This window comes from Aedes aegypti, chromosome 3 (genome assembly GCF_002204515.2).
Source record: "Aedes aegypti strain LVP_AGWG chromosome 3, AaegL5.0 Primary Assembly, whole genome shotgun sequence".
In the NCBI taxonomy this organism is placed as follows: Eukaryota; Metazoa; Arthropoda; class Insecta; order Diptera; family Culicidae; genus Aedes; species Aedes aegypti.
Window position 1 is genome coordinate 234,792,312 of NC_035109.1, and position 14,549 is coordinate 234,806,860.

Consider the following 14,549-nt stretch of genomic DNA (forward strand, 5'->3'; position numbering starts at 1 on the left):
ATGCGAGAGTAATACAAGATTGCTTTGATGTCATCGGCCACAATCTGCTGGACCTGATTAATGAATCGTTACAAACTGGGCACGTGCCACAAGTTTGGAAGGAATCACTTGTGATTCCTATTCAAAAAGTTGCTGGGACGATTAAAGCCGAAGAGTTTCGTCCCATCAACATGTTGCACACATTAGAGAAAATTTTAGAACTTGTTGTAAAAGGCCAGCTGTTAGCATATTTAAATAGTAATAATTTGCTAATACCAGAGCAATCGGGATATCGGGAAGGTCATTCTTGTGAAACCGCATTGAACCTGGTGTTGGCAAAGTGGAAAGAAAACGTAGATACGATTGTTGCTGTTTTTTTGGATCTCAAACGCGCTTTTGAAACGATTTCTCGGCCCTTGTTGTTAAGAACAATCAAGCGCTTTGGATTTTCGGGTTCTGCATATAGATGGTTTGAGAGCTATTTAACTGATAGAACCCAACGGACTGCTTTCAATGATTCTGTTTCGAGCCCCGTGGTGAACAGCCTTGGCGTACCACAGGGGAGTGTATTAGGGCCCGTTTTATTTATTATGTATATAAATGACATGCGACGAGTTTTACGTTTTTGTGACATAAATCTTTTTGCAGATGATACCGTGATATTCATTGCGGCTAAAAATCTTGATGATGCCGTTGCACATATGAATGCAGATTTACGTTCTCTGAGTAGATGGTTGAAGTACAAACAGTTGAAATTGAATATAAGTAAAACTAAATTTATGTTGATATCGCGGAATCGAACAAATATAGACGTCTCAATACAAATTGATGATGAGACAATTGATCGCGTGCGCGAAATTAAATATCTTGGCGTGATTATTGATGACAGATTAAAGTTTGACGCTCACATCGACAATGTTATCAAGAAAATAGCCAAGAAGTATGGAATACTCTGCCGATTAAAAAACGATTTAACGATTGCTAGTAAAATACATTTGTACAAATCAATCATCTCTCCACATCTGGAGTTTTGCGCTTCCATTTTGTTTTTAGCAAATGAAACACAAATATCGAGAATGCAGCGTTTGCAAAATAAAATAATGCGTTTGATTTTGAGATGCAACAGATTCACTTCCTCGTCTTTCTTATTAGATGCTCTTCAGTGGTTATCGGTGAAGCAAAGAATTGTATTCTTGACGATGGTGTTCATTTTTAAAGTAATTAACGGTTTGTTGCCTCGATATTTGTGTGATCGAATTGAAAGAGGAAGTGACATTCATATATATAATACTAGAAACGCGACTGAATTAAGAACACCACAATTTTTGTACGGTGCTTCACAAAACTCTTTGTTTTTTAAAGGAATAAATGTTTTCAATTCGATGCCTATACACATCAAACGTGCTGCAACTCTATCACAGTTTAAGAGACTATGTATTTCACACGTCAAAGCTGCCTTCTGAACAGCTACATGTTAACTTTTTTGTACTTGACTAATATTGTATCTTGACGAAGTTTTGACTAACGGATATTTTGTATTGACTATATTGTAAAATATGTTTAATAATTTTTGGGGCACTAATAAACTACGATGTTCGCCTCGATGATGATGATGGATTTTTTATATATTGACGTAGTTATAGTTTATTCCTTTTTATGTGTAGTCTACGGAGGTTTGAGTCCCGCGCGCGGTACACAGGTATAAACGACTGTTTGATGACTTATCATTTGAATTGAGAATTTATGCTGTTGGTGGATGCCATGCATTAGTAGTAAGTTTTCTGGTTGAATGTCGGAAATTTCTTGAAAATGCAAATGTTTCCGATAGTTTTGACATCATCGGCGGGGTTATCAATTCTGGCAATGTTTTGGATTTTGTTGAACTTTCTTGATCACTATTAAAACTTATGAAAAGTGTGGTTGAGACCAACAGATTTTTACCATTTTATTTTTTTGCTGTATAGTATGGGAACTTGTAATGTTGTTTATATCTGTTGAAATAATCAGACCGTTTATTGTTTGCAAATCTGGTTAACATTGATCATAATTAATTATCTTAAAGATATATCGTCTCGCTCAAACCTTTGTAGGGGTATGTGGTGGGACCATCATCATCATCATCATCGTCTCCACACATCCTCTGGACCAAATTGTCCGAAGTCGTGTCCCGACCGCATGTGGCAAACATGCGGTCACGCATTGTGCGGAAACGCGGGCACACGAACAAAACTGTTCCGCCGTTTCCTCTAAACCTGCACAAACTGGACATTCGGGAGAACCCGCATGACCGAAACGGTGTAGATACTGTCTAAAGCAACCATGGCCCGAAAGGACCTGTGTCAGGTGGAATGTTAGTTCCCCATGGCGCCTATTGACCCAGATATCTAACCTCGGAATCAACCTGTGAGTCCACACTCCCTTGGTGGAACTGTCCCACGCACGCTGCCATTTGACCATAGAGGCCAGTCTGGCAGTCCTGCGTATGCCTCTTGTGCCGCGCCTTTCGAAGCACTCTATGTCTTCCATGATAAGGATACCAATAGGCACCATACCGGTGATGACGCAGAGTGCATCGTGTGACACGGCACGGTACGCGCTCGCAACCCTCAGGCACATTAGCCTATAAGTACTCTCTAGCTTGCTACGGTAGCTATCGGTACTCAAAGCCGCGCTCCAAGCTGGGCCACCATACCTCAGTATGGACGAGGCGACACTGGCCAGAAGCTTACGCTTACTGGCGTACACCGCAGAGCTATTGGACATCATCCGGGACAGTGCCACAATAGCGGTGGAGGCTCTCTTGCAGGCATAATCAACATGGCTACCGAAGGTAAGCTATCGTCGATCATCACCCCCAAGTGTTTGACGGAGCGCTTCGAAGTGATCGTGCAGTCGCCTACACTGATCACTGCTCGCTGCACCGACTTTCGGTTGTTGACAACAACAGCCTCAGTTTTGTGGTGAGCCAGCTCATCCACTCCTCCACAATTGCGATCGAGTGGGCTGCAGTCAATTCCACTTCTTCGATCGATTCACCGTAGACCTCCAGCGTAATATCGTCGGCAAAGCCAACGATGACCACACCCGCCGGGAATTTTAATCTCAACACCTCGTCGTACATGACATTCCATAACACCGGACCCAGGATGGAACCTTGCGGGACTCCTGAGGTTATGTGAAAGCACTTCCGACCCACCTCCGTGTCATAGACTAATACCCGATTCTGGAAGTAACTTCCGAGAATCTTGTACAGGTACTCGGGTATCCCCAGATGCAGGAGCGCATCAGCAATAGCCGCCCAACCAGCACTATTAAATGCGTTCCTTACATCCAGAGTCACTACTGCGCAGTAGCGAATACCCCTCCTCTTACGCTGGAGTGCTATCTCAGCGAATTTCTTAACCGTCAGAATAGCGTCTACGGTGGACCTCCCTTTCCGGAAGCCGAACTGGTTGCTTGAGAGACCATTTACACCCTCAGTGTACCTCAACAGTCTGTTGAGGATGATCTTCTCGAGCATCTTCCCCACCGTGTCAATCAAGCATATTGGTCTATACGCCGACGGGTCACCGGGTGGTTTCCCCGCCTTTGGCAATAGTACCAGGCTCTGCCTCTTCCACACATCTGGAAATACTCCCTCGTCCAGGCATATCTGCATAGCAGATCTGAACATACCGGGAGCCTCCAAGATTGCGACTTTGAGGGCCAGGTTTGGAACTCCGTCCGGACCTGGTGCTTTCCCCATACTTAGGGATTTTGCAATCCCTACAAGTTCCTCATCGGTTACCCTATCCTCATCGCCAGCCCCAATCCCCGGCTGTCCTACGAAAGGAGGCCATGGGCTAGGGTTGTGGCGCGGAAAGAGCCCCTCGATGATCCCCTCCAGCATCTCTGGAGATTGCTCTGTAGGAGCCATTGCACCTCTTGTCTTCGCCATAACGATCCTGTAGGCATCACCCAACGGATTCGCGTTGGCACTCTGACAGAGTCCCTCAAAGCAGGCCTTTTTGCTTGCCCTTATCTCGGACTTCAGCGCGACTTTGACAGCGGTGAACACCGCCCTTCGTTCTTCACGCTCCTGCTCGGTACGTGCTCGCTGCATCCGTCTCCTAGCCCGTAGGCAGGCACGGCGCAGGTTCGCAATTGCTTGAGTCCACCAGTACGTCGGTGGTCTCCCATTCCTAGGGTGGACTTTTCTAGGCATGGTCGCATCGCTTGCACGCGAAAGCACCGCTACCAGTTCGTCCCCGCTTAGGCCGATTAGGTTACGCTCACGGCGGAGCGCCTCCCTAAGTACTTCGTCATTGAAGTACGATGTCTTCCACCTACGAGGGCTTGGCCTTGACCTAGCCGCTTCCTCAACCCGCTGCCTGCTGTTGTTGTAGTCGATACTGTAGCAAACCGCCAGGTGGTCGTTGTGAGTGTAGGCATTGTCTACCCTCCAGTTCGAACTACTCGTTAGGCCAGGACTACAAAAAGTAACGTCGATAATCGGCTCCGCTCCGTTTCGGCTGAAGGTACTTTTGGTACCAACATTAGCCAGATCTACATCTAGTACGGCCTCTAACAGGATTTGACCTCGCTGGTTCGTGATACGGCTTCCCCATTCCACGGCCCAGGCATTGAAGTCACTCGCTATTACTACTGGCCTTCGCCCTGTCAGCACGGTCGTCATACAGTCCAGCATCTGCGTGAACCGCTCGGTCGACCAACTCGGAGGCGCATAGCAGCTACAGAAGAGGACCCCAAAACTTGAGTCTCAGGATCTACACTGGAGTCCCAGGATCTGACCTGGAATCCCAGAATCCACACTGGAGTCCCAGTACCAGGATTAACACTAGAATACAAAGATCCACACTGGAATCCCTGAATCCAAACTGAATTATCATGACCCATACTGAAAACCTAAGATCCACACTGGAATTCCATGGTCAACACTAGCATCTTAGGACCCATATTGGAATACTTATTTCATACTGTAACTCCAAGATCTACACTAAAACCTCAGCATCCTAACTGGAATCCCTGCATCCACACTGAAACCCAGGATCCACACTGGAATCCCATAATCTACACTGCAATCATAGGATGCATATTCATAAAAGTAACTGATCACAAAATAGATCACTGGGCGTACGAGGCTTCTGATCTCAAAAAAGATTATTTATTGGCGTTAAATGGACAAAAAATAAGGATAGCGTCGCGCATACACCAGAAGTTTACGCTTGTTGGCAATCATAGTAGAATTGTTGGATACCATCATCATCGAAAGCTCCGCTATAGCCATACATGCTCTTTTCCGGGGATGCCTTCAGGAGTTCCTCCAGGTTTTCCTCCAAATATTACTCCAGGAGTTCCTTAAAGAAATACTTCACGAATTAATACAGGAGTTTCTGCAGGTATTACTCCAGATATTCTTCCAAATATTTCTACAAGAACTCCTCCATATGTTCATCCACAAGTTCCTTAAGGAATTCCTCCAAATATTCCTTCAGGATTCTTCCAAGCAATTACTCCAGATTTTTCCAAGCGATTACTACAGGGATTCCTCCAGGTATTTTTTCAAATATTCCTCCAGGAATTCCTCCAAATATTCCTCCAGAAGTTTCTTCAGAAATTCTCCAAAGAGTTTTCCAGGGACTCCTCCAGGAGTGTCTCCATGTATTCCTTCAGGAATTTCTTCAAATATTCTTCGTGGAGTTCCAAGAATTCCTTCAAAAGTTCCTCCGCAGATTTTCTCTAGAATTCTTCCAGGGATTTCTCCAAGAGTTCCTCGAAGGATTCCTCCAGGAGTTCGGTTAGAGATACCTTAGGAATTCCTCCAGGAGTTCCTCATGGTACCCCATAAGGGATTCCTTCAAGAGTTTCTCTAAGGATTTTCTTATGTGTTTCTTTATAGATTCCTACAAAAGTTCCTTTACGAATTCTTCTAGGAGTTCTTCCTGGAGCTCCTTCAGAAATTCTTCCAGGAGTTGCTTCAAGAATTCTACCAGAAGTTCCTGTACTAGTATGGATTGCTCCAGGAGTTCCTCCAAGTGGCTCTCCGATAAACCCTCCAGATATTTCTTTTGGAATTTCGTTCTACGGTTTCGTGGAGGTTTTCTTGATGGAATCTTTGGAAAAAAATCATGAAGGACTCCCTAGAGAACCTCTTGCATTCTCGGAGGAAAATCTGGAGGAATTCCTGGAGAAATTTTAGGAAGGATCCCAGGAGGAATAGTTGGAGTAATCCCTGAAGAAATGAGTGGGAAAATCTTTAAACGAATAACTGAATACCCCTAAAAGGAATTTCTATACTCCTGATAGAATCCTTGTAAGAATATATGAAGGAATCCCTGGAAAGGATATGCAAAGGAAGTATAATTGTGGCTGTATTACTAGAAAAATCTCTGGAATAATCACTGGAAGAATTTCTGTATGAATCCGTGAATGAATGGTTGGAGAAATTTCTTGATCCTGGAATATTTTGGAGGAATCCCTGGAAGGAGAAAGAAATCCTTGAAGAACCTGATGTTTCTGGACGAATTTTTAGAAGAGGAAATCTCAGGAGAATATCCTGGAGATACATTCAAGTGAATCCCAACAAGATTACCTAAAGGAATTACTGTTTTTTTTTTTGCAAAAAGCCCTGGAATAATTCCTGGAGAACTCTAGAAGATATCCTCAAAACAAACTGAAAAATCTCTTTACTTTTAGGAATCACTGTAAAAATCCTTGGAGGAAATGCATGCAAGCACCATGGGGGAGGATATTTCTGAAGGATATCCTGGAAGAATTGTTGGAGTAATTCTCGGAGGAATACCTTCAGGAAATCTTGAAATTTAAGGAGGAGTTCTGGAAGGAACCCTTCAAGGGATTAATAGGCGAGTTTCTGAAGGAATCATTTGAGATATTCCTGGCGGTATCACCGACTAATAGGAACCCCTGAAGGGTTTCGTAAAGAATATTCTGGATGATTTTCCAGAAGATGTTCTTAACAATTCCCTGGAGGAAGTCCAGAAGGAATTCCTGAATGAACTTTTGAAGGATTCCCTGAAGGGACTCACCCCTGGAGGAATCCCTGAAGAGACTTCTGCAAGAAGTCCTGAATGAACTCATGGAAAAATCCCTAAATTTCTGTAGAAATCAGTTTGGGAATCTCTAAATTGAGTCCCATTATAAATTCCCAAAAGAATTTTTCTAAAAGTTTTTTTTAATAGTTAATAGAAAATTATTAAAATTTTACAAATTTTCTTTTCTTCGGAAACCTGGTTTAAAATATTTCTCCCAAAATATTCAGAGATTTTGAAAAGAAATTCCTCTAAGTACACTTGTACAATTACTCTGGGGATTTCACATGATATTGTTAAAGTATTTCGCCAAGTATTTCATTGCGTCGCCAAGTATCAACTGCGTCCCAGATTACCCGGATAACCACAAGAAAGAGTTTGTCGATCATTTTCACGTGATACTTTTCAAGGCATGCATCTTAAATTCTTTCAAAAATTCTTCTAAAATGCCTTCATTTTTCAGGACTCATCCAACTTAAAATTACACCATTAAACATTTATAAATTATTCCAGATGTTCCTCAACAACTTGATACAATATAGGCTCTAAACCAAAAATGACAGTACAAATCGTTTGGCTTTCATTTTAAATCACTGCAAATAATCATTTCAAAATCATTTTTGTAAAAAAAAATTTACACAAATAATTACCAAGTTTGTCTTAACATATATCCAGAAATTTTCTAAGGTTCCTTGCAACTTAGGCATCAATTATGCATATAGCATCTTTGGGATACCTAATTCATGAAATCTTATCATGGATCACTTCGAATATTTTTCTGTCAGGAAGTATGGAGTCGTTGCAATACTTTTAAGTTATGAATCGCGTAAGCCGTAGTGAAAAATATTTTTGAGCTCATATCAAAACCATAGTAGCTCAAGACCATTTTCAAAAATTATATAAAAAATCATATTGTTATTGATATGTCCTCGAAAACATGATTAATTTGTACATGAATTTCGTATAATCGTATAAGAGCCTTCGAAATAAATTACCCGATATCTGTCGGGTCTCTTGGATTGTAGACATGAGCCAATGCATGCTATAAAACGTTTGACTTTTACTGTGCGCCCTGTTTTCAAGTTGCACGTGAGAGAGAGTGAGACAGCACCAACACACGACGCACAGTAAATGTCATGAGAACAAAAGAATTTATGGCACGTACAGAGGCTCATTGAAAGTTGAGTAGTCTTCCCGCATGTTAAATCACTCTGGTGATTAATAGTTGGAAGTATAAAATCCGTACATATTAGTAATGGCACGTCAAAATCACGAAACCTTTCAAGGTGCTGCAATATATTATAATGGTAATAATAGTATAAGCGTTGCAATACGGTTCCATACATACGATGGGCAAAATTTATATAAATATTTCTCATCTCAATTTTTACGAAAATGTTTAAAAATTTCTTCAGTAGTTCATTCGAAAAAATAGCTAGAAATAATCCAATGACAACTCCAGGTATACTACAAGATTATTCTAATTGATTACACTTCAAGAAAAGCTTCAAACTGTTTTTAAGAGATGCTTCCCAATTTTGATTTAATCTAACATTTTTAAGATTACTTCAAAAATTTCCTCAGTGATTACTCAAAGTTTTTTTTGAATAATTCCTCGAAAAAATATTTCAAAAATTTAGTAGAGAAATCAAGAAATTCAAATTATAGGAAAATTATTGGAAGGATTTATCACATCTCAACTCATGAGAGTTATCAAGAATCCCTTAGTGCAATTCCTTGAAGCATTACTGGAGTAATCCCTGGAGTATATCTTGAAAGAATTCTGAAAAAAATCGTCTAATCCTTGAAGAAATACCTCAGGTAAGAAATATTTTTCAGAAATACTAGAGAAATGTGGAATGCAAAAGAATTCATCGAAGTGATCTTTTTTTGTGTTATTCTTTTAATAATTTTGTTTGATTTCATATATTTTTGTGATTGATATCTAGAGAAATTTATGCGGAATGGTTAAATATATAATATTTTTAAACAACCCCTCAATATACTTCTTCAGGAATGTTTAATTATTTCTATAAAGAATCTCTGCGTGTTTTCGTCACGTATTCATCCTCGGAAGGTCTCCTCTTTCGCATCGCGTATCGAGTAATTTCATTTGATATATTTGCGTTGCCTATGAACACTTCAGTCTCGCTTGATTTAGTGTCTTTTTTGACTTCTACCTTGCCAAGTTGTGCCTTGGCTTTCTCATAGCCCTGCTTTGCAGCTAGAATTTCAACAGATTTGTTTTCAAATCCTTGCTTATATTGCTTTCGCTTTTAACAAACTCGATGATAACATCGAGTTGCTCAGCAGCTACCTGCATTTTCGGGAGGTACTCCCTATTGCGATTCATGGCCTTGATTCGTCCCAGGTCATCAATCACCTCACAGGTTGCACTGGAGCGGCCAGAAGATTCATCAGAGCCCCTTGTGAACTCTACCACATCCTGGGCAACACGTCAACTCGCAGATTTTGTACAATGGGGGGAGGGGTTCCGTTAAGCCCCTCGAATTTTGTCCCTGCTGCTCTGGTAGATCTTACCCACATCACGTAAAGGTGATCTACCTGTGTTACGGGGCAAACGAAAAGGTCTTGAATCGTACCAGGAATCGAGGCTATGAAAGGCTCCTTCAATCAGTTACTATTTGATGAAATTCGTAAATAAATATCTAAGCATATTTTATTTTTCTTGTTTTTCGACATGATAGAATCCAAGAGACAGAGAGAAACCATTCGGTCGTGAGCAGCGGAGATGAAAACCTGGACAATGTGGATGACGGTCATAATGGCCATCGGATACCATCAGATATCGATAGTCAGGTAAACTATTTAGCCCAAAGGCTCAGACTCCCGAAGAAGATCCCTATCAACCACTCCTCTATTCGCTAATTCGCAGGTATCGCTTCCCCGGTCCTACACGTTGCCACGGGAGTTCAAGTACTACCGCCGGAACAAAGGTCGTAAGACGATCAAAAACGAACACTTCATCGCCAGTACCAATAGCAGCGATGGGGACGTCGACAGTGGTGACGACAACGAGTCCGAACACCATTCGAACATCTCCAACAATTCGCAGCAGCGGCTGAAGAACGCCACCCCGAGCTCGAACATCGGCGCAGGAACGCAACGGTTGAACAACCTGAACAAGAACTCTGCCGCCGTTCATTACGGACAGAACATTTCCCCCAGTGCAACAATGCTGGCAAATGCAGGCGGTGGCCCATCGGTGTTGGTCAGTTCTAGGCAAGTGTTGAATGCCACACCCCAGAGCATGCACATGGTCAACGGGTACGACAGCAACCTGATGCCCAATAGTGTCAAACAGGTCCATAGCTTGGATCTGATCAATGGGGTCGATAGCGCCGTGGGAGGTGGACCCAATAGTGGACCTGTATCTTACAATAGCAGACCAATGCGGTTGCGGATGTATAACACGAAAAATGGCATGGTTCGACACGAAACTAAGTTATGATTCATGTACTAAACCAGTAAATAGATAATTTATCTAGCGTATTTTAATTAGATAGAATGGTTTTTATTGATGAACAAAAATCTAGCGAAAGCGAAACTTATTTTGATGAATATTCAATACCTTCTTGTGATATAATTTTAATGTTTTTCATATTGAAGAGTCGTTGCTTCGGCGAAACACGAGAAAGCGATACAAAAGAAAGACTGGCGCTTTAAAATAACTTTTGATTTTTTATATGTGAATAGTTTTAACACCGTAACTCGAATAGAAATGTTATTTACTTCATTACAGAAACCCTAGGTAATTACTTATGACTCATATAACGTGTAAGTTGCTTAGAAATGCATTTTTAATAAAAATAAAAATAAACTTTTTTATGTGAAAGAAACTCCTAAAAAGCCCATTTCAATTAGTCTGGCACAAATGTGAAAGTTTCCATTCACCTGTGACTCTTCTAGTTCAATTGTAGATGAATGACCATCTATAACTGAACTAGAAGAGTCACAGGTGTTCAAAATCATGAAGATTGAGCTATCACACGCTTAGTTTTGGTACTGAAACTTAGTGGTCCAAAAATACGGGTTTCCCGGTGGCCATTCCGGTGCTCCAAATGGACCTGATTAACCATCCATTCATCCTTTTGGCAACAGACATCCAATGATAATAAAAATCATAAAGAGTTGGACGCCATTCATTTGGTTTTGGGGCAAAGATCCGAGAATTTTTTTTTTGAATTGCTTAGATTGGCCACTTTCCGGGACTCCATTAACCGGTTTCGCATGGATCATACTGGACCTACATTTTCAAGAGATGTGATCCGGTAAATTGTTCCTTATTGCAGAGAATTTCAACGCCAAAATATCCATCAACCGATTAGTACCAATGTTAATAACATATACAAAATTACGATGGAAACTAACTTTTCGGATGTTCCTGCAAGGATTCCAGCAGTTGTTCCTCTAGGGATCATGAGCTACTCTAGGGAATTAAACACGAGTTCGTCCAGGAATTGCATCTGGTGTACCTCTAAAGTACTTCTAAAGATTCAATCATGATTCCACAAAGGATTCGTTCAGGGTTTTCATCAGGAGTAGCTCTAGGGATTCCATCGGAAGTTTCTCTAGGGATTCCATCGGGAGTTCCTCAAAGGAATCCATCGGAAATTGCTCTATAAATTCAATCGGAAGTTCTTCTAAGGATTCAATCGGAAGTCCCTCTAGGGATTCCATCGGAATTTTATTTCTAAGGATTCCGTCATGAGTTCTTCTGGGGATTTCATCAGGAATTTCTTCAGGATTTCCATCTGAAATTCCTCCAGAGATTCCATCAGGAGTTCTTCCAGGGTTTCATCAGGAGTTCCCTCAATAATTCCATCAGGAGTTTCTTCATGAATATCTCTAGAAATTACTCCAAGGATTCCATCAGAAGTTCCTCCAGGGACTCCATCAGGAGTCCGTATAGGGATGCTATAAGCAGTATCTTAAAAGCCAGCTCGCGAGAGCCGCAACCCCTTTTTGTATCGATGTCCTTCGATCAGGCTGAAATTTTCAGGGATTGTTCTTCTATATAAAAGAAGTTGTTTTGCAAAATTTTAGATTTATATATTAGGGGGAAGTGGGACAAAATGACCCCCAATGATTTCATGTCACTAAACATGCAAAATCACTAAAACTGATTTAACTATAGTAAAAGTGCACGTATTATGTTGAAATTTGGCATGATTACTCTACGTTATATAAACTTCAAGTTTGGAATGGTATATGAATTTTAAAAGTACTTCGAATCGAGAAAAACAAGTTTTTCATTAAAAAAAATAGTGATTTTCAAATTGAATTTTTTCTTGTCAACCGAACTAGGTCAAAAATCTAAATATGACGTTTTGTAGGGCAACTCATGGGCTTTCAATTGAGGTATAATCCAGATATGCCATTTCAAAAATTTTCGAAATTTTTTTTTTTCGAGGTGGTGTTTAAATTTGAGCCATTTTGCGAGTACCGAAACCCTCTTGCATAAGAGGTTGTATTGATGTTCTCCGATCGAGCTGAAATTTGCAGGAGCTGTTTTCCTATATAAAAGAAGATATTTCCCAAAACTTCAGATTTTTATATTAAGGGGAAGTGTTACAAAATAATCACTGATGATTTAATATGAGAAAAAAAATACAAAATGAATTAAATTGCTATATCTATAGTATAAATGCACGAATTTGTATGAAATTTGACATGTTCACTTTACGTTACATGAACTTCAAGATAAACATAATATTTGGATTGAAAAAAATGTTTCAAATCGAAAAAAAACTGTTTTTTTTTTACTTGTTTTAATTATGAATCGTGGTTTACGGCCAACCAGCCGAGTGGAAGTTTAACAACTACCGAAAAGCTAAACATTACATATAATTTGCAATTGGATTAGATGGACAAATTGATGTGAAGATTTGCGAAAAAGTTACACGTCTTCTCAGAGAGAATCGAACTCACGACTCCCCGATCTCTAGTTGGGGCGCGTTAACCACTACGCCATGAGAGGACTCATGAACGCAGAAGTTAACCTGAATTCGATTTCAGCTCAATAATCACGTGGTCCTCTTTCGCAAAGTGCACCTCTTTCGGAAGAATTAGATGCCCATCCAAACACAACGCTTTCTATATATATCCAATGCCTAGCCCGAGAGCGCATTGTTTTTTAGATATAGGAATAGCACACTACAATCCGAAAGAGGTGCACTTTGCGAAAGAGGACCACGTGATTATTGAGCTGAAATCGAATTCAGGTTAACTTCTGCGTTCATGAGTCCTCTCATGGCGTAGTGGTTAACGCGCCCCAACTAGAGATCGGGGAGTCGTGAGTTCGATTCTCACTGAGAAGACGTGTAACTTTTTCGCAAATCTTCACATCAATTTGTCCATCTAATCCAATTGCAAATTATATGTAATGTTTAGCTTTTCGGTAGTTGTTTTTTTTTAAATAAAATTAGTTTTTTTTTCAAGAGGCTTTTTTTTGTCAACCAAACTAGGTCAAAAAACTAAATATGAAGTTTTGTAGGGCAACTCAAGAGCTCATTTGTGTTACGTAGAGAATCAAAATCCGGGCGGTATCAACATCTGGACATTCTGATAATATTTACCAGAAAATTGCAAAATTAAAGGTTAATATGTTTATTTTAATTATTTAGTTGTTACAAACATGATTACTCATTTTACACGCATTTATAAATCAGTTACCGTTGATAAATAATTAACAAAAATGAACTTGTATTAGTTATAGTGCCAACGAATACACCCACAACGTTTATACAACTATATTGAATGAAAAATATGCATTTTATGTAGTGATTGTAACATCATAATATACAAAGTTATAGTTTAAAAGTTTAGTGACATCACATTGCCAAAATATGATGTAAATGCAGTTCAAAACAGTGAAAAGATGCTGTCCGGAATTGGAGCCATATGTTTTTTTTTTAATCAAGACATTGTTTTGGGATCGTATGTTTAGATGCCGTAAATACACAATTTTCAAATACAACTGGAATAATACTTTGAACATTATCAACACATGAGCAATATGTAATAAAAACAATACTGTGCGTCGTTCAATGAGGATTAGGGTGCGGCTTATTTTTCAAAAGTTTTCAAAACCAAAAATTCGTATGCTCTACTGAATTCAAATCACATGGAAAGAGAATCCTCAAAATCTGAGCCAAAAATATTAACATTTAGGGGTGGCGCAGGCGTCTTGAAGGTGAATTTTCAAGTTATAAAAAGTGACCTTCAGTGTAGTAATCATAACTTTGTTGTTTTTCAAGCGATTTTAAAACTTTTAGCATCAATACTTTCAAAATTAAATTTACAAAAACTTTGTAGAACATCAAATTTGTCTAAAGTCAAAAAAAGTTTTAGTTAAAAGTAATTTATTCCAAACTTTTCCTCATTTTACTAAAAAAACCAACTTTGTTCGACCATAACTTCATGATTACTCAACCGATTTCAAATCTTTTTACATGCTTTTGGAGCTATTTTAGTTGTTTTTAAACTGTTCACACAACG

The 14,549-nt window shown here is 39.9% G+C and overlaps 1 protein-coding gene across 1 annotated transcript in view; it reads left to right on the forward strand.

Annotated features, from left to right (window-relative positions):
• LOC5576232 overlaps window positions 1-10,865 on the forward strand; it is a 52,894-nt gene extending 42,029 nt beyond the window's left edge. Inside the window, exons 6-7 of the mRNA XM_001655960.2 lie at window positions 9,737-9,848; window positions 9,925-10,865. Of these exons, the coding sequence (XP_001656010.2) occupies window positions 9,737-9,848; window positions 9,925-10,500 (688 nt within the window). The 3' untranslated portion in view covers window positions 10,501-10,865. The remainder of the gene's footprint in view (window positions 1-9,736; window positions 9,849-9,924) is intronic.
• Window positions 10,866-14,549: the final 3,684 nt, after the last annotated feature.